Source organism: Eriocheir sinensis, chromosome 40 (assembly GCF_024679095.1).
Source record: "Eriocheir sinensis breed Jianghai 21 chromosome 40, ASM2467909v1, whole genome shotgun sequence".
Classification (NCBI taxonomy): Eukaryota; Metazoa; Arthropoda; class Malacostraca; order Decapoda; family Varunidae; genus Eriocheir; species Eriocheir sinensis.
In genome coordinates this window covers 7605059-7625894 of record NC_066548.1, presented here as the reverse complement: position 1 = coordinate 7625894, position 20836 = coordinate 7605059, and the positions used below count along the sequence as shown (strand labels likewise).

Genomic DNA, 20836 nt, shown 5'->3' with positions numbered 1-20836 from the left:
TTTTTTTTTTTTTTCTATGTATGCAGCAGCGAGGGGAGGATGAGGCAGGGGAATGACACCTGCAATATATGAGGGAGTGAAACACAAGGATCACGCCACCGGTTTAGTCATGGCTTTGGGCAACACTGGGCTCGGTTACTACACGCGGAAGCCGTGGAACCCGCCTGGCGAGTATGTGTGCTATTCACCATGGTCTGATCACTCTCTAGCCTCACGATTGCCAACCAGGTACCTTTGCAACTGAACATGGAACAACTGAAGCTCAAAAGTGACATATCTCTGGCAATAACTTCAATCTCACACCCACACACACCCATAAGGCAGGACACAACCCTCTACTGACACCCGGCACCCATTCACTGCTGGGTGGACAGAGGGCATGAATAATTAAATGAGACTGCCCATCCATCTCCACTCCGTCCGGGAATCGAACTTATGACCTGAAGATTGTGAGGTGAACGGGCGCGCAAGTGTGTGTGTGTGTGTGTAACATCGTCGCTCATTTTATACAGTTTGACCTCTAATATACTAAAGATAATTTCCTCACTACCATCCACCCACCGCATCACCCCAAAACGAAATCACCAAAGTGTTACCAGCTCGGCGCACCACGGAACTAAGAGGGCCAAAGATTAACACCCTCATGAAACTCTGCACTCGACGCTAAGGGGATAAAGGCTGCCAGGTGTTAAGAGCGGGATGAGGGGGACGGGGGACGGGGGGCAGGGGACAGGGGGCGGGGGTCGAGTTGGTTACCTGTTACTCCGCCCCCCAAATCCGCCCCGCCCCACCCCACCCCGTTATCCACTTGTCTTTTTTTCTCCTCTTCTTCTTACAGTTTATTCGTGTTCTGGAAGAGTTAGGATAAAGAGGAAGGCTAATGCATGAAGGGGAACTAAATTAGATAAAGTAGTTGTTATGTAAGTTGTAGTAGTAGTAGTAGTAGTAGTAGTAGTAGTAGTATATTTTTTTTATAGTAGGAGGAGGAGGAGGAGGAGGAGGAGAAGTTGCAGTAGCAGTAGCAGTAGTAGTAGTAGTAGTAGTAGTAGTAGTAGTAGTAGTAGTAGTAGTAGTAGTAGTAGTAGCAGAAGCAGTAGTAGTAGTGGAAATAGTTGTATGGTAGGAATCGAAGTCTTGTCGTAGTTAGTTTTTTTTATTTTTATTGTTACTATTGCTATTGTTCATTTAAAATATTATTGCGCTATTTCTGTATTCCACTAGTATACGATTCTTTATTTTGAACTTCGTAACACAAGTAAAGTGGAGGAACATTAATATGCTTGCTACATCGAATCCACCCATGCATGACTGAGACTATCCACCCCCCCACCCCACCCCCCACGCACCCGGAGATCACCAGCAGAGAGAACATTTACCAAAGCGAGGAAGGCGAATCCGATGAAAGCCCCGCACTTATCCTCCGCGGGGTGGGTGGAGCGCGCACCTTAATTAACACGGCATCACCTGCACACACCACCTGCGAGCCGCGCCGTCACTCCGCGCTTGGGGGGGAGGGGGGGGGAGGTGTATACGTGGAGGTTCGCCAATATGTGTGCTCAGTTCCACTTACTTAGCACTCACTCATATACTCGACTTCACCTCCATTACTTGCATGTTCGATTTTTGTTGTTGTTGATGTTGTTTCAGATTCATTTATCAGTTCAGTTTTTTGTTGCTTTTTCTTCTTCCTGGCCAATATGTACGCAGTGTTTCAAGCGGCATTCACTCATATATTTTACTTCACCTTCTACCTGCATGTCCCTGTTTTGTTGTGTTTTCTCAACTTCAATTTTTTTTCAGTTTTGCTTTTCTTCTGTTTCATCCCGGTATTAGTACTGTAACTGGAGTGATGCGTACAGATTGGTGAGCATACCCAATCACGTATCTGTCTAACTTTATACAAGGTGAGAGGGGAAAAGAATTACCTTGAATTACCTTGAAAATTTACATCAAGGGGGAAAAAAAACTACCCTGGGATAATATACATCAGTTGGAAAAAAACTACTCAGGGAATTTACATGACGGGGTAAAAACAACCCTGGATTTTTTCTGTTTTTCTCTTACTCTTAGATATGAAAATTAAACGTCACAACTGAAACATATAATTGAAGTCTATTTGGACAAGATTTATATCCATACCAATGCTCAATTTTCTGGAGCATGTTGATTTTTTTTTCCTGTGAACTATTTACTTTATTTTTTATCATCGAAGGAAGCAGCTTAAAGGCAAGGGCAAAAACAGACATGAAAATGAGCCCACAAACAAAACAAATCATTCCTCCCACACAGAAAGAGAAGAAGAAAACAAGCAGTAAGTAGCTCTAAAGTGCGTACAATTTAGCGAACAACACAATTAGCAAGAACAAACAAGCAAGCACCTTCGATAATGTTTTGCACTCCCTTACAAGAAAGAAAAATAAAAAATAATAGAAAAACGAGAAGAAAGACAGTGGTCCCAAAGTGCGTACAATTTTCCAAACACACACACGCGCTATAAACAAGGACAAACAAGCAAGCAAGCACCTTCGATAATGTTTTCCACTCCCTTACAAGAATGAAAAGAAAAAATAAGAAAAAACAAGATAAAAGGCAGTAGTCTCAAAGTGCGTACAATTTTCCAAACACACACACGCGCTATAAACAAGGACAAACAAGCAAGCAAGCACCTTCGATAATGTTTTGTATTCCCTAACAGCAACACAGGCTCGAGGGACGGACAAAGAAGGGAAGGGATCATTGGTATACTGCTTAGGTTGCTTCTTACACCGATACCCCTCCCCTCCTCTCTCTCCCTCCCTTGCAACACCTCAGTCAATGCCGGCATCCTCTTATGTTTTTCTCCTTTCTCAAGTTCTTACTGCGCACCTAGACCTCTTGCTATTACACGAAAACAAACACCGTAAGCAAGCACGCCTTTCCATAGCTGATGCCAGAAGGAGATGCCATGGTTGTTTCGTTTTCATAAGTATACTCACCATCTCTCATCCTTTCCTTTCATTCTGGCGTCCTCTTTTGTGTTTCTCCTTTTCCTCCTCCTTCTCAAGATCTTATGTCGCCTCTAGATCGCTTGCAACAACATGAAAACAGACCTCGTAAGTAATGCCAGACCTTCGCCGTTTGTTTCTCGTTCATTATGTAGCCTACTCACAGCCTCTCTTCCTCTCGCAATTTCGGCATCCTCTCTTGTTTTTCTCCTCTCGTTTCCCTCCTTCTCAAGTCTATACTACGCTTCTAATCCGCTTGAAACACCACGAAAACGAAGTCCGTAAGCAAGCTCTCGTAACAGACATAAAAGGGGCTTGTTTTGTGGCCATATTTACTCACCTCCTCTCCTCTCCAGATCGATTGCAACAACTCGAAAACAAACCCACACTCGCAACAGACCTAAATGCCGTTGTTTCGTGTCCATCTCTCCTCTTTCCTCCCTTAAGCAATCCACTACTCTGTTCCCTCCCTTCTCGATACCCCAAGGCGATTAATAAGGTATCTGAATCTCTTTTAAGGCCGATTTTACGTCCCGGGGTTGCGTAAGATTGAGGTGGAGTTGAGGTATGTTAAATGCGTGCCCCTTACTGTGCTTAGTAATTTCGGGCCGGCGTTCGGAGGGAAGGAGAGGTAAGCAGGTAGGTCGGCAGGTGAGGGTAAGGCTGAACCACTAAACTAAACGCCACTCCCTCAAACTTGTTCTTAGTTATGACTTTTGGCCCGGAGAATATGATTGTTCGAAGGTTTATTGGGGTTTTGTTTCTAAAGGGACACACACACACACACACACACACACACACACACACACACACACACACACACACACACACACACACCTCCACCACCACTACAAACAACACCATTACCAACGACGAGTGTAGGGCATATTCCCCCTGAACCATTTCCCCCCCTATGTAAAACTCCTCCCTGGTCATATTCTCCCCTGTGGACCTCTCCCCCCCTCCCATCCTTCAACACACCAAGTCTCCCACCATCACCACCACCATCACCACAGCCAACAATACCACCCAGCACCATTCACAGCATCCACGAAGGCAAATCACCACTACACCTCGACCATTCATCACCATTCCCATCACCATCACCAACACACCACCACCATCACCGCAACCGCCAACAATACCACCCAACATTATTCACAGCATCCACGAAGGCAAATCACCATCTCATCTCCACCATTCATCACCATTACTATTAGGCACAGTGACGTTCCTGCTATTGTTCGTGTTATTGGTGGCGTGTGTTTTTATCATCCATGGAGGTGATATGTTTGTTTGTTTGTTTGTTTTGTTATTGTTGTTGTTGTAAGTAGTTATAAAGTCATGGTCAATATGGTTTAAGATGGAGATTATATTGAGTGTTTCCTTGAGTGTTGTTGTTGTTGTTGTTTGTTACTTAAGAAAATATATATAAGCCGTTTGTTATTGTTGTTGTTTTTACTATTACGATTATATTTCCTTCTTTTCTTCTTTTTCTACCTCTTCTTATCATTCTTTTTATTATTATTATTATTATTATTATTATTATTATTATTATTATTATTACGTCTAGTCACTCCGGTATCTTCCCCAACGCGAGAAAGATAGGAAAAAAGAATGGGAAAGGTAGGAAAAATTTAAGGGAAACAAAAACAATGGAACTGATTAAAATGATAAGGACGATACAGACGGGAAATATGTCACAATGAAACATGTTGTAACCGAGTTGTTGTTTTTTTAGTTCATACAGGAAACGAAAAATAAGGTCGTGAGAATGGAGGAAACATGAATAAGATAAAGAAGATGAACGAAAAAATAATAGATGAAAGAAAAAGTTAATAATACAGGTGAAAAAATAAAATAAAGGCATGAAAGAAAATTAAGCAGATAAAAGAAAATAAAGAAAAAGAAATAAAATAAATAAAACAGGTGAAAGGAAATAGATGAAGTAGAGAAAAGAAAAGAAATAACAGATGAAAGGAAAGAAATAGAAGCAGATAAAAGAAAATAAACGAATGAGTTGTAAAAAAGGTAACGTTGTAACAAGCAAATTTTCTTAAGAATGGAGAAAACAAAACAAATAAAACAAAGATGAATGAAAAAAAAGAGACCCATGATAAAAGATAATGTAGTAACAAACGAGTTGTCTTAAAAGTGGAGGAAATATATATAAAAAAAAAAAGGAAATGAAAAGAAGATTCGTAAAAAATAAATAATGTATTCACGAGCGAGTTTCTTCCTTTACCCTGATTTCTCTTAATTGCAGGTAAGTCCCCGTGCAGCCCCCACCCCACACCTGTCGCCGCTCGCCCCAAGCTCTCGGCAGGTAGGTGAAAATAGGCGTTTCAGCTGCATCTGCCTGGTCGTGGTTGTTGCAGTTGTAGGGTTAAACTTTCTTATTCCTGGTATTTTCTTTTCTCCTTGTTTTATTTATTTTTTTATTCTGCATTGTTTACTCTTTCCTCTGTTTTATTTTCTTTCATCTGCTTCATTATTTTCTTTCCTCTGCTTGATTTTTTTTTCATCTGTTTATTTTTATTTCCTCATTCGTTTATTTTCTTTTATCTGCTTTATTTATTTCCTCTCATCTATTTTATTTATTTTATTTCCTCGTTTATTTTCTTTTATCTGCTTTATTTACTTCCTTTTCACCTGTTTTATTCATTTTATTTCCTCTGCTTCATTTATTTCCTTTCATCTCTTTTATTTATTTTATTTTCTCTTGTTTATTTTCTTTTATCTGCTTTGTTTATTTTCTTTCATGCCTTTATTTTATTTTTTCATCTGTATTATTAACTTTTTCTCATCTATTATTTTTTTCATCTACATAATTTATTCTTTGCCCCTATTCAAGTTTCATCTCCAGTATATATCTATCTTTTATTCTCCTTTATTTATTCTTCCATCGCTTTATTTATTCTTTCAACTACGGTATAGATCCTCCTGTTTGCAATTGTATGTTTAAACTTTCTTATTCGCAGCACTAAGTTGTCTTCATTCGTGCATTATTTATTTATTTTATCTATTAACATACATTGAGGTGTCTCCATTCCTTCATCATTAACTCCTTCATCTATTAACATACTTTGGAGTTCAGAGGAAGGCGAAATTCTTGTCCTGCTGCGCCTGCGAGTATAAAGGAAAGGAAAGTCGCGTATCCTCGGCTTATATATAGTTCGTTTCATGTTCTTGACTAAACAGACGAGGGAACGAGATACTGAAAGGAGAAATGATGCCCAAATTCTCTTCACGTGGCCAAAGTTTGTGAGCCCAGAACCTAGCAAGTGGGATTTGATTGTGATTTGTGGGATGTGGATCGGTGAGTGGGTGAGTGGGTGTGTTTTGATCCTATTGTCCAAAACATAAATAAATTGGTATATAAAGCGTTGAAGACTAACTACAACCCAAAAGAAAATAATGTTAAAAAAAGGAATAAGATAAGGAAAAAAGAAGTAAAAAAGATGGAAAACTGGAAAAGAAAAACTGAGGAAAATTAAGTAAAAAGATATGGAGAGAGAAAGAATGAAGAAATGAGAAACAGAAAAGAAATTTGAAAAGATAGAACGTTGAAAAAGAAAAATCAGAAAAGTAAGGGAAAAAGAAAAGAGAGAGAGAGAGAGAGAGAGAGAGAGAGAGAGAGAGAGAGAGAGAGAGAGAGAGAGAGAGAGAGAGAGTAATTCATCATAAGGCCCCTCCCCCCCACCACCACACGCCCTCCCGCACCCATATCAGGAGAGCCCCGCCGAGCACTGTCTCCATAATCTCTGTAATCCTCTCATTATCTCTTCCTCCGTGACGGGTGTTGGCAGATAATGGCCTGGGGCAGCACACACACACACACACACAGGCAGGTTGTTTTGTTTTGCCATCTCATCTTCCATAGCAGAGAGAGAGAGAGAGAGAGAGAGAGAGAGAGAGAGAGAGAGAGAGAGAGAGTAGAGCAAAATAAAGATGAAAAAGAAAAGATAAATCACATTAATAAATAAAAGGAAAAAAAGTGAGGAACAAAGAAAATAAGAAAAAAAATATTTCAGAGAGAGAGAGAGAGAGAGAGAGAGAGAGAGAGAGAGGTAAATCAGGGTGTAATTCATGCCTGTCCATCATGGAAGGAAGTCATTTGAAAACTAAACCTAAACTCATACCTCAGGCTTATGCTGGAATGCTCTCTCTCTCTCTCTCTCTCTCTGATAACCATTTTTTCTTTTTATCTTTCTCCTTTTTTTTCCTTTTAGTTATTTTTTTTATTTATCTTCTGTTTCTCTCTCTCTCTCTCTCTCCGGTAACCATTTTTCTTGTTTTCTTTCTTCCTCTCCTTTTTTTATTTGTTATCTTTTGTATTTCATCTTCATCTTGCTCTACTCTCTCTCTCTCTCTCTCTCTCTCTCTCTTTTCCGTGACTAACGTACCGCGTCAAGTCCACCGTTGTAAATGACTCCTTCCATTTGTCTTACTCCCTCCGCCCCTCCCTCAAAGATACCCGTCCTTTCCCTCCTTCCTTCCCTCCCTCTCTCTTCTCTACTCTCCTCCGGGCGGGTTAGAGAGTGCCATGGGGCGAATATGTGGCGGGGCACTAACCTTCACTACCCTCCACCACCACTACCACCAGCACCTCCACCATCAGCGCCAGGAACAACCCAAGCAGGAACGCCAAGCACATCGCAGCTATTCATCACCATTATCACGCAGGCAATCGCTATCACAGTCACTTGCATTTCTCGTTCTCTTGTTACCATTAAAGTTCATTGCTACCTGTGAGGTCGTCGTGCCTTCTAGTACACCTCATATTACCTGCTGTTAGTGTACCTGTTTCCATGAGGTGTGATTTGCTATTGTAGTTAAATGTATATAAGATGATTTGCCGGTTACTCAATATTAGGCTATGGTAAGACGCCTCCGCCAATCACATCAACTACTTCCAAAGTCCGAATAGATCAGTCGGGTTCTAATGAGTGTTTTTTGTAGGTTCATGGCACAGAAGATGTGTCAAACTACCACCACCAGGGTCATTAAACTACCTACCCCTGGAAATGCCCAAAACTCCTATATATGAAAGCCTTGTTGTAGATTTGTGTGTGCTTGGGATCTGTAATATTTAAGAATATGACCCTATGTATTCTTCGCATTCATAAACCTGAACCTTTGCTATGCCCACCAATATTCACGTCCTTATTCATTGTGGTGTGCCCCTTCTACTCGCACCACCCAAAGATACCTAAAAGTGTACCTCTTGACTCGAGATGAGGTTGAATATTAGGATTAAAGGTCATATTCCTTATCATTTCGTTGACCAAACTCTCATATTTGACAAGGCTTTCGTATTATAGCAGATTTGAGCATCTCCAGGGGTAGTTTTATGACCCTGGTTGTAGGTTGACCCTCCTGTACCGTGGACCTAATAGAACACTCATTACAATCCGACTGATCTCCTTTTTGACATATGGAAATAGTTGATACGAGACATTATTTTCCCAAGTTACTCAACATGCATCTCTAGGTTTAGTTTTATGACCCTGGTGGTAGTTTGACCCTCCTTCTGTACCATGAACCTGATAGAACACTCATTACAACCCGACTGATTTTTTTGGCATATGGAAATTATTGATACGAGAGATTATTTCCCTAAGTTACTCAATATGCATCTCTAGGTTTAGTTTTATGACCCTGGTGATAGTTTGACCCTCTTTCTGTACCATGAACCTGATAGAACACTCATTACAACCCGACTGATTTTTTTGGCATATGGAAATTGTTGATACGAGAGATTATTTCCCTAAGTTACTCAATATGCATCTCTAGGTTTAGTTTTATGACCCTGGTGGTAGTTTGACCCTCCTTCTGTACCATGAACCTGATAGAACACTCATTACAACCCGACTGATTTTTTTGGCATATGGAAATTGTTGAATCGAGAGATTATTTCCCTAAGTTACTCAATATGCATCTCGGTTTAGTTTTATGACCCTGGAGGTAGTTTGATCCTCCTTCTGTACCGTGAACCTAATAGAACAACTCTACAACCCGACTGATCTCCTTTTTGGCATATATAGTTAATACGAGACATCATTTCCCTACGTTACTCACTATGTCAATGGTTTCCACACCCTTGCTACCCACTAACATGCGCCGTTATTCACGTACTCACCCATAAACGTGCAGTAGTAAGGAGTCCTTGGACGGTAAATAAAAGGTTTCGGTCAGAACACTCCTGGAGGCGACCCAAACCAACCGCCAGTCAGACCACCGGGAGAAAGCGCGCGACACCCTCTCTGACTCACCGCCTCTACAACACTGGCGAGCGGCGGCGAGCGAGCGACTCCGTGATGTGATGACTCCTCCTTCAGCCCAAGCACACATATTTGACACTGTTTTCGAAGGGGTTTGGGGTATCTCTAGGGTAGTCTCATGACCCTGGTGGTAGTTTAACCCTACTTCTGTACCAAGAACCTAAAAAAAAAACAATTATTAGAACCCGATTGATCTCTTTGGCCTTTGGAAATAGCTGATGTAAGGTGGAAGCATCTGGATAATACCAACCTCTCGGACTGAAGCACACATTTTTACATTATTTCAGTTTGCCTTGAGGAAAAACGATATGACCCTAAGCTGACATGTTTCTTGGGGCATTATGTATAGCCGTGATGGGTTATAAAGTATACACACACAGCATTTTCGCCCTATATGCCTCCTCCGTCATATGAACATCTTAGGCTAACATCAGCATACAGGAGCTTGCAGTCGGCGTCCAGCAAGGTTAAAACAATAGTGAAATATTTCCAATTCAGTATCGTGATCCACCATTGAGGGGACAAATCTAGGGCTCAGTGTGATAAAGATTCAATTTGGGGGTTGAATAGGAGGCCCTCAGCTTCCTTCCACTGTCCCCGCGCAGAGGGTCATATTCTTAAATACTTTGGCGCCCAAGCTCACACAAGGCTTTCGTGGAAGTTGAGGACCTTTTTTATGAGTTTTATGACCCTGGCGAAAGTTTGACAATGCTTCTTCTGTACTACCACGAGCATAAAAAAGCACTCAGGACAACGCGATTAATCCCCTTTTCGGCCTGTGGAAATCGTTGATGTGAGGTGGAAGCGTCTGCGAATAGCGGTCAGAAACTCCTCAAGGTATTCCTCTATTGTGGCTCTTCATGCTTCCTGCAGGAGTGATCTTGAATATTTTGTTGTGGGTGTGTTGGGGTCACTGAAACCATACTACAGTCTTGTACTTGTCTCCTATAGGCCAGTCTCAACCCCTGTTCTAGTGTCCTCCTCCAGAGTGTCTCCTCCTCGCTTCTAGGCCCAAACTTGTTCAGCAGCTCTCCAAACATTCATCTGTAAAATATTTCGGAAACACTTTACATCCTCACCTTCCGCTTCCTTCATTCGGTGTTCATACTGTCCGAGCAGAGCAGTCGTCTGAGCTGCCAAGACTTGCTCCAAAGTGCTCTCTTCCTCTTTTGTTTCTTATATTTTGCCTGGCTTAATGTGATGTATCTATCTGAATCCACTTTGCTGCCTCACTGCAACTTAAGCATAGGCAAGAATTGGTTTACCAATAGAGTGGTGGATGAATGAAACAGGCTTGGCAGTCATGTTGTGGGTGCCAATACCATAGATACATTCAAGAAGAGGTTGGATAAAGTCATGGATAGTGAGGTAAGGTGGGGTTAGGATTACAAGAGCTGCCTTGAATAGGCCAACCGGCCTCTTGCAGACTCCTTACGTTCTTATGTTCTTATGTAAGCAGTGCAATACATTTCCGCTGTGCCTGCGGTTGTAGCAACGTATATATTTATGATGATGGATAGATAGATAGATTGATAGATGAATGCCCCCCCCCCCCCCACACACACACACATAACCTAAGCATGAGACTAATCAGCTCCTATCAGCTCCTTGAGGTACGTTTCGATGGATGGCAACGAAATTATGGCGTTGCATAGAAGCGTAGGGGTGAGGGGGGCACACTTGCCGATGTAGACATGCAAAATATTTCCTCATTAAACTTCCCGGAGCTCAGTGGCCCGTGGCTCCCAGCTGGCTGTTAGGGGAAGGTGTGCATCCCTGGCACAGGTGTGTTTATTTTCACTGGACGACCAGTATGGCTGTGAAACAAGATTAGGGAAGCGTGTGCATGTGTTTGAGAAGCTGATTCTTAGTTCCTTTATTTTATTTTTTTATCTTATATTCCAAAGTTTATAGAGGGTCTTTTCTGTACCATATGATCCTGCTTATTTAGAAACTGACCTTTTTCTTCCCCATTATATTCTCGGCACGGTTTCTGCAGCTCTGTGTTCATTGTTCTTTCGGTGCAGTAGGCAAGGCAGTATAATGAGACATTTTCCTGGTCTTCATTGCTTCCGCACTGTGAACACTTAGTGTGCCCATTCCTGTGTCTTCTCTCTTTGTTTAGTGGCACAGTTCTCCCTGGCTTGACATACTGGTTATTGAAGATGGCTGATTGAAATTAGTATTATTGATTGATCGAATGATTACTGGATTATTGAAGGTGGCTGATTGTATTAATTGTATTATTGAGTGACTGCTTGACCTATAGGTTATTGAAGATGTGACGATAGATTGATTACCGGATTATTGAAGGTGGCTTATTGTATTATTGAATTATTGACTGATTGATTAACCACTTTATTATTAAAGATAGATGATTGTCAAAGACTGTCTCCTCTTCAATGTGTTACGCCCATGGTTTGTTATTATGATTACTATTATTATTATTATTATTATTATTATTATTATTATTATTATTATACTTATTTTTTAGGTCTTGAGGGTTGTACTGCTGTTGACTTCCTTTCACTATGGGTTTTAGAGATCGTGTTATATCGTTTTTTCGATTTTTTTTTTTTCTGTTCTTTTTTACAGCAAAGGAGACAGCTCAAGGGCTTAAAAAAATAAGGAAAAAAAGCCCGCTACTTACTGCCCATAAAAATATTAGAAAGGAGCAGCCGAAAGAGAATTCAGTTTCGGGAATGAACTTTCAATTAATGTATATTGAAAATGAAAGTGTCTGTACAACAAACATCTGCATTTAAATTTCAGGGTTATGGCTAATTAAAAATCATGACACGGAGCTGCTGATCTCCGAGATTGAAAGACGCCCTTGTTTGTGGGATCCCTCAAGAGAGGATTACAAATATGACTGAAGGAGATACCGAAGCGGATGCGGCAGACACCGCACTTGACCGTACCAGGTGCCATGCGGCTGCCGCTCGCCGGAGCGGCAGAAACCGTTTGTGTGAAAGGGCATGCGGCTGCCGCTCCGACATGTGCCGGAGCGGCAGAAACCGTTTGTGTGAAAGAAAAAAAAGAAAAAAAAAAAAAACTAAGGCCCCTTTCACACGAACGGTTTCTGCCGCTCCGGCACATGTCGGAGCGGCAGAAACCGTTCGTGTGAAAGGGCATGCGGCTGCCGCTCCGACATGTGCCGGAGCGGCAGAAACCGTTCGTGTGAAAGGGGCCTTAGTTTTTTTTTTTTTTTTTTCGTTGGGGATATACCCCAAGGGAGGAAGGTGGTGCATGCCGCCAACCGCCCAGACGGCGAGTAGAAAGATGCCCAATTCTTTCAAGTGGCGGAGGCCCAACAGCGGGGCTGGGAGTGTCGGAAAGAGCCCAACCTTTTCAATAATGTAGTTGAACTGGTTCAGAACAGCATGAAGATTATCCTAGACACACATACTAATAAAAGCAGCTTTGCAATAAGACACCCATACACATGTATGCGGCACGTCATACGAGTGGCATTCACGTATAATACTTGTCCGCCGAGCAGACAGCGGGGAGGCTACTAAATATTTATAACAAAAATAATTGGAAATTAGTTATCACTGTCACGCAGGCCAGGTCAAGACTATATGTAGGGTCGCAACCAGAAAATTTTGGGAAGCACTGGTTTATAGTATTAGCATTATTATGGCGAGTTCCTCGATAGGCTCTCATTTGATTGTTTAGTCAATGTTTACATGCGGGACGCCTGAGGACGGAGGAGAACTCTGCCCCAGAGGAGGACCCAAGCCTGCCGTGCCCCGCCGAGCCCCAGACCCTGCCCCATGGAGGACGAGGAGAGCAGGACCGTGTGGGTGGGCAACTTTGACCCCGAGGAGGTGACGCAGGAGGTCCTGTACGAGCTGTTCCTGCAGGTGAGGCCCGGGCTGGATTACTTTGGGGCGCCTCTGGCTGACCCCGCGCGGCGGACAGGGCTGTGTGGGCCTCCAAGGGTTGGCCTGGCATACGAGGGGGGAATACTTTGTTAGCCCATTAGCCTAGTTTAAATTTGGGACATTTATCGGTTAAGATTCGGTTCATGCATCCTTCCATAGCTGGTTTCCCACTCAACCAACTCTGGTTAAAATTCGTATTATGGACGAGCCAGAATCTCATTTTCTGCTTGACTAACTGCCCTACCATTGTCACATAGGTCTTCTAACCTTCAGACATGGAAAACCATAGGAAAGAACATGTAAAGATCAAAACAGTTATGAAAATACTTCAAAATAGCCATGAAACGTGTGCAGAAACCTGCATGACCACAGGTGGCTGAGTAACCTAGTCCAGCAAAATGTGGAAACACAGGGGGTCAAAGGGGGCAAAGCCACCTCCTATAAGGGTTATGTATATTTACCTGACTTTAAGTAACCCTAAGGGGGGATGAAGGGGGCTAAGTCCTGTGTTAGTAAGAGCACGAACACTCCTGTTGGGATAAAGCTGTGGCGTGTCATTGGTCTTGGCTGCCACAAGACGCTGTTGGGTTCTCAGCCACCTGCTGCCACCCTGGTTCCCACACACACTTCATGGCTATTTTCACACTTATTTTGATCTTTTCATTCTTTCTTGTGGTTTTCCAGAGGTTTGGAGGTTAGTAAAAGACTTATGACAACAGAAGTGCAGTTGGTTAAGTAGAAAAGGAATCATGGGCTCATCCATAGAACAAATCTTTATCAACTGCTCCTTTGTTGTCATATATGCCTTTTATTTCCAAAACACTATAGGGAAGAATGTAGAAAAAAAAAAGTGAAAATAGCCATAAAATGTGTGTGGGAACCCACGTGGCTGCGAAAGGCATAGTAGCCCAATGCGACAAACTGTGGAAATACGAGGGGTTGACAAGGGCAAAGACCCCCATTAGGAAGTTCATGTTCATGCTTACCATTAGCAAGAGCTTGAATATTTATTGGATTGTAGCTGTTGTCAGCCACAGGTTTTGGCTGCCGGAGGATGCTGTGGGCTACACCGTGTCCTGCAGCCACACAGACTCCCATCATGGCTGTTTTCTCACTCAATGTCTTTGATGTTTAACCCCTTCAACTCGAGGACGCGTATACTACATCCCTGTGTGCCCCGTACTATATCCGAGGACGCGCATACTGTGTCCTGGCTCACTTTAGCCAATATACGAGTTATTTTATTTATATTATATATGCTTACATCTCAAAATTATCAATTAATTTATGTTTCTTCATGTGCATCATTTAATTCTGCATGTTTTCATACATAATACATGAAGATTATGTTGAGTTTGTGACTGAAAACTTGTTATATTCAATAGCGACATTTGAAATTTGGCGCACGTGGCGATCCCGGATACGGCATAGGGCGCTGTTTTGGCCCGGCCGTGGTGAAGGGGTTAAATTCTTTCCTATGGCTTTTCAGGAAGATTGAAAGTTAATAGAAGGCATATGACAACACAAGCTGTTGGTTAAGCACAATACGAGACATGGAAGGGTTTACAAACGGAATTTTTACTTATTTATTTATATTCTTTATTGCCACTTCCTATTTTTTTCTTTGTTCCATTGAGTGTTTTGAGGCCTCATTTGTTGTGCAAATGAACAATAACCATAATAAGAACAATGCCTGATGCAACGAAGTGTGGAAACAATGGGGTCGAAAGAGGGGGGATGCCCCCCTTAAAGTTAGGAAGTTAGGTAGGTATATATTCACCTGTCTTTTAGTGACCCGAAGGAGGTGTGAGTGTAGTGCAGCGACTTGCCTGATGGGCGAGCCTCCCATAACTCACTCAGCAAGGGGGGTACCTCTTTTTGCCAACTGGTTAAGGAGTGGCTCTCCCATCTTGCTGGTTCCTTGTCTGGATTAATTTCTCGCGTGTTTCGTTACACGCAGTTGAAACGCCAGAATTTTTCTCTTTACTACACTCCCACACGTCCACTGCGTGTACGAAACACACAAGAAATTAATCCAGACAAGGAAAGGTTTTGCTGGTGCCAAGGATCGAACCCGTGACCAGCGAGACGGGAGAGCCACTATTAAACGAGTCGGTCAAGGAGGTACCCCCCTCTCAAAATGAGTTATGGGAGGCTCGCCCATCAGGCAAGTCACTGCACTATATGGCTCCCCATTCCTATTTAGATTAATTTGTGTGTGTTGAGACTTCCCATTTTCTATGAACTTCGGAGAGCATTGGCCATCACTACTTGTTACCTACTCGGGGTGACACAACAGAATCACAGGAGAGGATGCCCACCGCCTTGCCACCATTGAAACGCCGGAATTTTTCTCTATACTATGCTCCAACATGACCACCGCGTGTAACGAAACACGAGAAATTAATCCAGACAAGAAAAGGTTTTGCCGGCGCCGGGGATCGAACCCACGACCAGCGAGACAGGAGAGCCACTCCTTAACCAGTCGGCCAAAGAGGTACCCCCCTCGCAGAGTTGAGTTATGGGAGGCTCGCCCATCAGGCAAGTCGCTGCACTACACAGTGGTCGTGTGGGAGTGTAGTAAAGAGTAAAATTCTGTCATTTCATGAGGAAGGCACAGCCCTTCTGATTGTAAGAGCGTGGACACTCCTTTTGGATTTTAGCTGTGGTGAGCCATGGGTTTTAGGCCTTTTGGCTGCCACTTGACTTGACTCTGCTGCCTGTGGCAATGTGGGTTGGCACACATGTTTTATGACTATTCTCACACTTGTATTGATCTCCACACTTTCCTATGGTTTTCTGGGAGACTTGAAGGTTAGTAGATGCATCAGGCAGGCAGGTTTGGCTACATAAAAGTTGCTTAGTGTTGGGCAAGGTTTAATTTTTTCAACTATATGAACCACATACAGTTGAGGAACATAAAATTAATTTCTTACCCGTAATATACAAATAAAAAACTTATTTTCCTCATCATTCCATCCAAATAGATGCTGAATTGTAAAAGATGCTTAGAGCTTACAGTGTCCCAGAGTTGTGAAAATAGAAATATTACACATTCTGCTGCATGATGTCAACTAAAGGAACATATATCTGACATCCCTAGAGGTTGAGTCAAGGAGTGTACCTCCCTAACTTTTTTTTTATCAGGAACACTTCTTGAGATGTTGTCAGGGGAAGCATATTGACACTTTTTGTCTTTGTATAGTAACTGGGGTCAGTGATGATGATATGCATACTGCAAAACTTTTTGCATGACAAAAGCAATTTTCAATTGAGTTAGCAGACTTGAGAATATGATTCAAACTTGGAAACATTCTAGGGTCTAATGAATTCTTATGTTTTGAAAAAACTATATGTAATAGATAAGCTGAAGAAGGTTTTGTATCCAATCTTGTCAAACCATTATTTTTCCACAGGCTGGCCCTCTTTACTATGTGAAGATACCAAAGGACAAAGCTACAGGGAGGAATAAAAGTTTTGCCTTCGTCTGTTATCGTCATAGTGTAACTGTACCATACGCCATTGAACTTTTGAACGGCATTGCTGTTTATGGGCGAAATTTGAAAGTGCAGAGTAGGAACCATCAACATCTTCAGCGACAAGGTCTTTCTAATGGTCCTGGAGGCGTACACTCCCTTGATCCTTCCTTTGGCAAGCCCAAGGTCAACCCTGGACCAACTCAGCCTTGTGGACAACAGGGTCTCCTGCAAACCCCAAGCCTCCTTCCCATGCCAGGCAACAATATGATAGCAATGGCTCAGCAGCAGATGGCATTATTAAATGCCTGTCAGCCTATTCCCCTCACAGTGAATCCTTTACTTAATGCTCATAGAGAGCGCTATTCAGACAGGCATGGGTCATTGAACTACAACAGAGGTAGCCCTTACCAGAGAGGTAACTATTCCAATGATAACAGAAGTAATCATTCTAACTATCGGGACTCATCATACAATTCTAACAGGAGCTCCAAGGATAAGTTTGGTGCGATAGGTGACATGCAGCATAGTCAAGGCCGTTTTGATTACAGCCGGTTAGGGGCGTCGTCTGGCAGGGACCACCACTCTCCTCGCAACAGTGACCAATACAAGAGACAGGATGACAGGTATGACAGGCAGAGGAGTGGGTCTCATCACAGTCAGTATAATAGTCCCCGGAGATCGGACAGTCATCATGACAGGCGCCACTCAGATCACCACAGTAGTAGGAATAATAGGCACTGACCTGTGTCACACCTTTTTTGGTAACAGTGTGTAATGGTATGTATGTATGTATTAAGTTAGTAATGCTAGAAGGGAAATTAAGTGGGCTATGTTTATAAGCTCTGTCCCATGTTTGTTGATGATCCCAGGAGTTGACCTGTACAGCTTATTTTTATCATTGAATCACCCAGCTTCTGTTCAGTATCATTATTTTTGTGTTTCTTATAACCTTGAAGCTTTCCAGTACTGCTCTGGTTTATCATTAATTTTGAAGTAATTACGGATGATTAGGAGTGGGTGGCTGTGCAGATTTTAACTGACACCTAGTGATAATATCATTAGTTGCAACATCTTTTAGTTTGACCAAGGGGACAACATCATTAGTTGCAGCTTTTTTTTTTAGTTTAACCAAGGACACAGCATCAAGCCATGCATGCCACTCATAATCTCAGGGTGATAATTCCTTATTAATGGACACAAAACAGAAGTCTGTGGGTCCTGTATATAATTTTAGGTTATCATAAAAGAATATGCAAGGGAATTTGCTCATGTTTTCTTTGTAGAAAATGGCAGTATCTTTTTGTTTAAACAACTTATACCTAACTTTTCCTGTCGGTATTATCACATCACAGTATTATGTAGCCTTGTTGTTGACAAAAAGGACTGACTGAACCAAGGTGTTGTGATTCAGATGGTTAAACTAGGGAGTAAGTTCTTTATTTCTGTACTCCTTCAAAATTATTATGTTAAAAATGGGTGCACTCTTCAGGTAGCCATCCAGGTTACTAAAACTGAATGATTACTCTCTCTTTTTAAGGTTTCTTAGCTGTCCCCTTTTTTTTTTTTTTATTTATTTTACACCAATTACATTACACCATTTAAAAACTATATTGACATTATGAAGTAGGTTGACAAAAAGAGCTGTTTGTTTTGATGCACTTAGATGTTTCTTAGTACAGTGTTTCCTTTTTATTCACAGGTTATTCTAGATAAAAGGTATATGTATAATGTTCTAACCCAGTAGCTACAGGGATAATGTTTCTTAGAGGCTCCTTTAAGTGGATTAATGAGAAAAAATCATCACTCAAGCAAATCTTTATATGATACATATCAACATATTTGTGATCAGTTTATGCAGCCTCTATTTTGGGGAGTTATGTCAAACCAAAAATTTAGCCCGTTGCTGCTACCGGGTTAAATGTGCGGCATAAATTTAAAATTTCCACCACACACATGAAGAAGCAATATAAACAAAAGCTGCAGTGCCCACTCCTCCGTGGGGGACGTAAAAAAAGTAACTCACGAAAAATAAGGGAACACTGTAAAATTATATTTGATTTGCAAACAAACTTGTATATCATGAGTAGAAATTTATGAAACTAGATTAGTGGCACTGCATGCAGGTTTACACATTGTACTTGACAGTTTACTCCTGTGTTTTACAAAATGGGCACCAAGCTCTGCCTTATGGTATATCAGTGTGCAAAAGTACCTGATAGCTTTTAGACACAGCAAGTTTAACATTTCAGTCACTTGACAACCAATTAAAAATTAGCAAATTTTTAAGGTATACTTGCCCTTCTGATACTTTATCCACCTCGAGCAGTTGGACATATGTGAATTTTAACCCCTGATGTTGTACAGAACAGATATGCCAATATGAAGCCCCAAATATATTTTATTTGATTTTCAGTGTAATATGTGCTGTTTGAAATATATGCGTTTAGATATTACTTGCAAAATATGTCAAATTTTCACATCAATCTTGTTCACTAGTGCAGTAGGAGGATTTATGTTTATTAGTCATCACACCCCTTAACCTTATTAATTTACCCTTTACCAAATGTATCTTTGGTTACAGAACTATAGTTGCCCATTTTCTCTATGATCATTTTGTCAAATGGTGTGGCATGACTGGTGTGTTTTATGTGTGCATTTCTCTCCCCGGGTTCGTCAAAAACAAGCAAGACAAAGTGTACGCGTCTGTCAAACACTATGGAAGTCTTGGTGTGGAGGAAGTCCTTCATCGTGGGTGGCGTGTAATCTTTAAAGATGCCAGATATTTTTAATGTATTTTGTGTGGACATTATATTGATGAAATAGTTATTTATCACAGGAAACTATTTTTATTTTCTTCATTGTTTTCTTTAGAACTCCTTAAACTGAATTTAAAGAGAAGGATTGAGACTGTGTTTAACATTTTATGCCTTAATCAGCTGCTTTGCCTTCAGAAATGTAAAAAACCTGATGGCAGCCACATAAATTCTTGTATTTTTGTAGCAATACTTTGATTTAAGGACTTTCAATTCTTAGTTTCTAATATCCCCCACTGGTTTAGGATATAACCTCTGTATACCACTGGGTTTAGAGTACTATAACAATGGACTTATTTTTATTAAGGAGATATAGGTGTCACAAGTACTTTCATACTACTCGATTATGCAGTAATTATTTTTCTGTATATTATAGTGTACAAATTTTCTATACTTGTGGATATATAAATGGAGGCTTGAGCTTTATCAGCAGACAATTCGTGTAAGCCTCTGTAGAGTAAAATAAATGTGTCTTTATTAGAAATCACAATATGGGGAAAAGGTTGACATAATAGGTAGGAGGTTGTCTTAACACTGTTAATATTTCCTGTCAGCATTTATTTTTTAAGTTAAGCTTTGTCACATACAAGAACTGCATGTGAGCCTGACATTTTTCCTGCAGGACATCATATTACACTGATCTGAACCAACTAAGAATTAACGCTGGAAGTGGAATGGAGAGCAAAGACTGGTTTTATGAGAGAACCATACTTGTGTTAGCTTTCAAGCCTTTCTGACCTTACTGAGCCCTGAAGAAGCTGGTCCAAGCCTCCATCTCAGGTGACCACCATCTAAACAGCAGATGGTTGCCTTGTGTCAGGCAGAGAGTTTGTTGGGCTACCTAAGTACTTCAAGTAGCTGTACACTGTGGGCTCTGAGTGGGCATCTCCCAACTGTTGTGTTACAAGTAGTGAATGCTGACCCACCCATCGACAAAACCCCACCCTCTCCTGATGAGATCAGAGAGGCTGTGGCAAGGTTGAGAGGAGAAAGGCAGCTGGTATTTGGAACATCAGTGCTGAGCTACTCAAACCTGGAGATGTGCCGTGATCCATGGAATGCATTTGATCTTGACTGCCATATATCAGTTTGGTATCATTCCTTCTGATGAGAAGGGTCATCCTTATCTTGATGGGGGAAGGAGCCCAACCAGCCTGCATTACCTACCGTGGTGTTACACTGCCCATCTATTGCTCATGTGGGTTCATGGCTAGCTAGCTGCCAGAGATCTGAGCCATCTAGGTTCACACCTGTTTAAGTCTACAATTGACAGTATCTTACCATTTTGTCTACTGATGGAGCACCCACATGAGTTTCAGCAGGGGATGCTTGCAACCAATAGCAATCTCAAGAAATTGTTTGGTTCAGTGCATCTTAAGGCACTTT

General features: G+C 41.6%; 2 protein-coding genes across 3 annotated transcripts in view; one reads left to right on the top strand and one right to left on the bottom strand.

The window, feature by feature from the left end:
• LOC127009310 (uncharacterized) overlaps positions 1 to 9292 on the bottom strand; it is an 89984-nt gene extending 80692 nt beyond the window's left edge. For both annotated transcript variants that reach the window (XM_050882262.1, XM_050882263.1), the window contains exon 1: positions 9127 to 9292. The gene's annotated coding sequence lies outside the window, so the exon portion shown is untranslated. The remainder of the gene's footprint in view (positions 1 to 9126) is intronic.
• Positions 9293 to 12796: 3504 nt separating this feature from the next.
• LOC127009308 (RNA-binding protein 7-like) lies at positions 12797 to 19491 on the top strand. The gene is made up of 2 exons (XM_050882260.1): positions 12797 to 13137; positions 16575 to 19491. Exons 1-2 carry the CDS (start codon positions 13048 to 13050, stop codon positions 17376 to 17378), a joined length of 894 nt encoding a protein of 297 aa, XP_050738217.1. The 5' UTR covers positions 12797 to 13047; the 3' UTR covers positions 17379 to 19491.
• The last annotated feature ends 1345 nt before the right edge of the window (positions 19492 to 20836 follow it).

What these genes read in the sequence shown, in the direction of transcription:
- LOC127009308 (XM_050882260.1), top strand. Translation starts at nt 13,048, where the DNA reads ATGGAGGACGAGGAGAGCAGGACCGTGTGGGTGGGCAACTTTGACCCC. An exon ending in TGTACGAGCTGTTCCTGCAG is followed by an intron (nt 13,138 to 16,574) that starts GTGAGGCCCGGG and finishes ATTTTTCCACAG; the next exon opens with GCTGGCCCTCTTTACTATGT.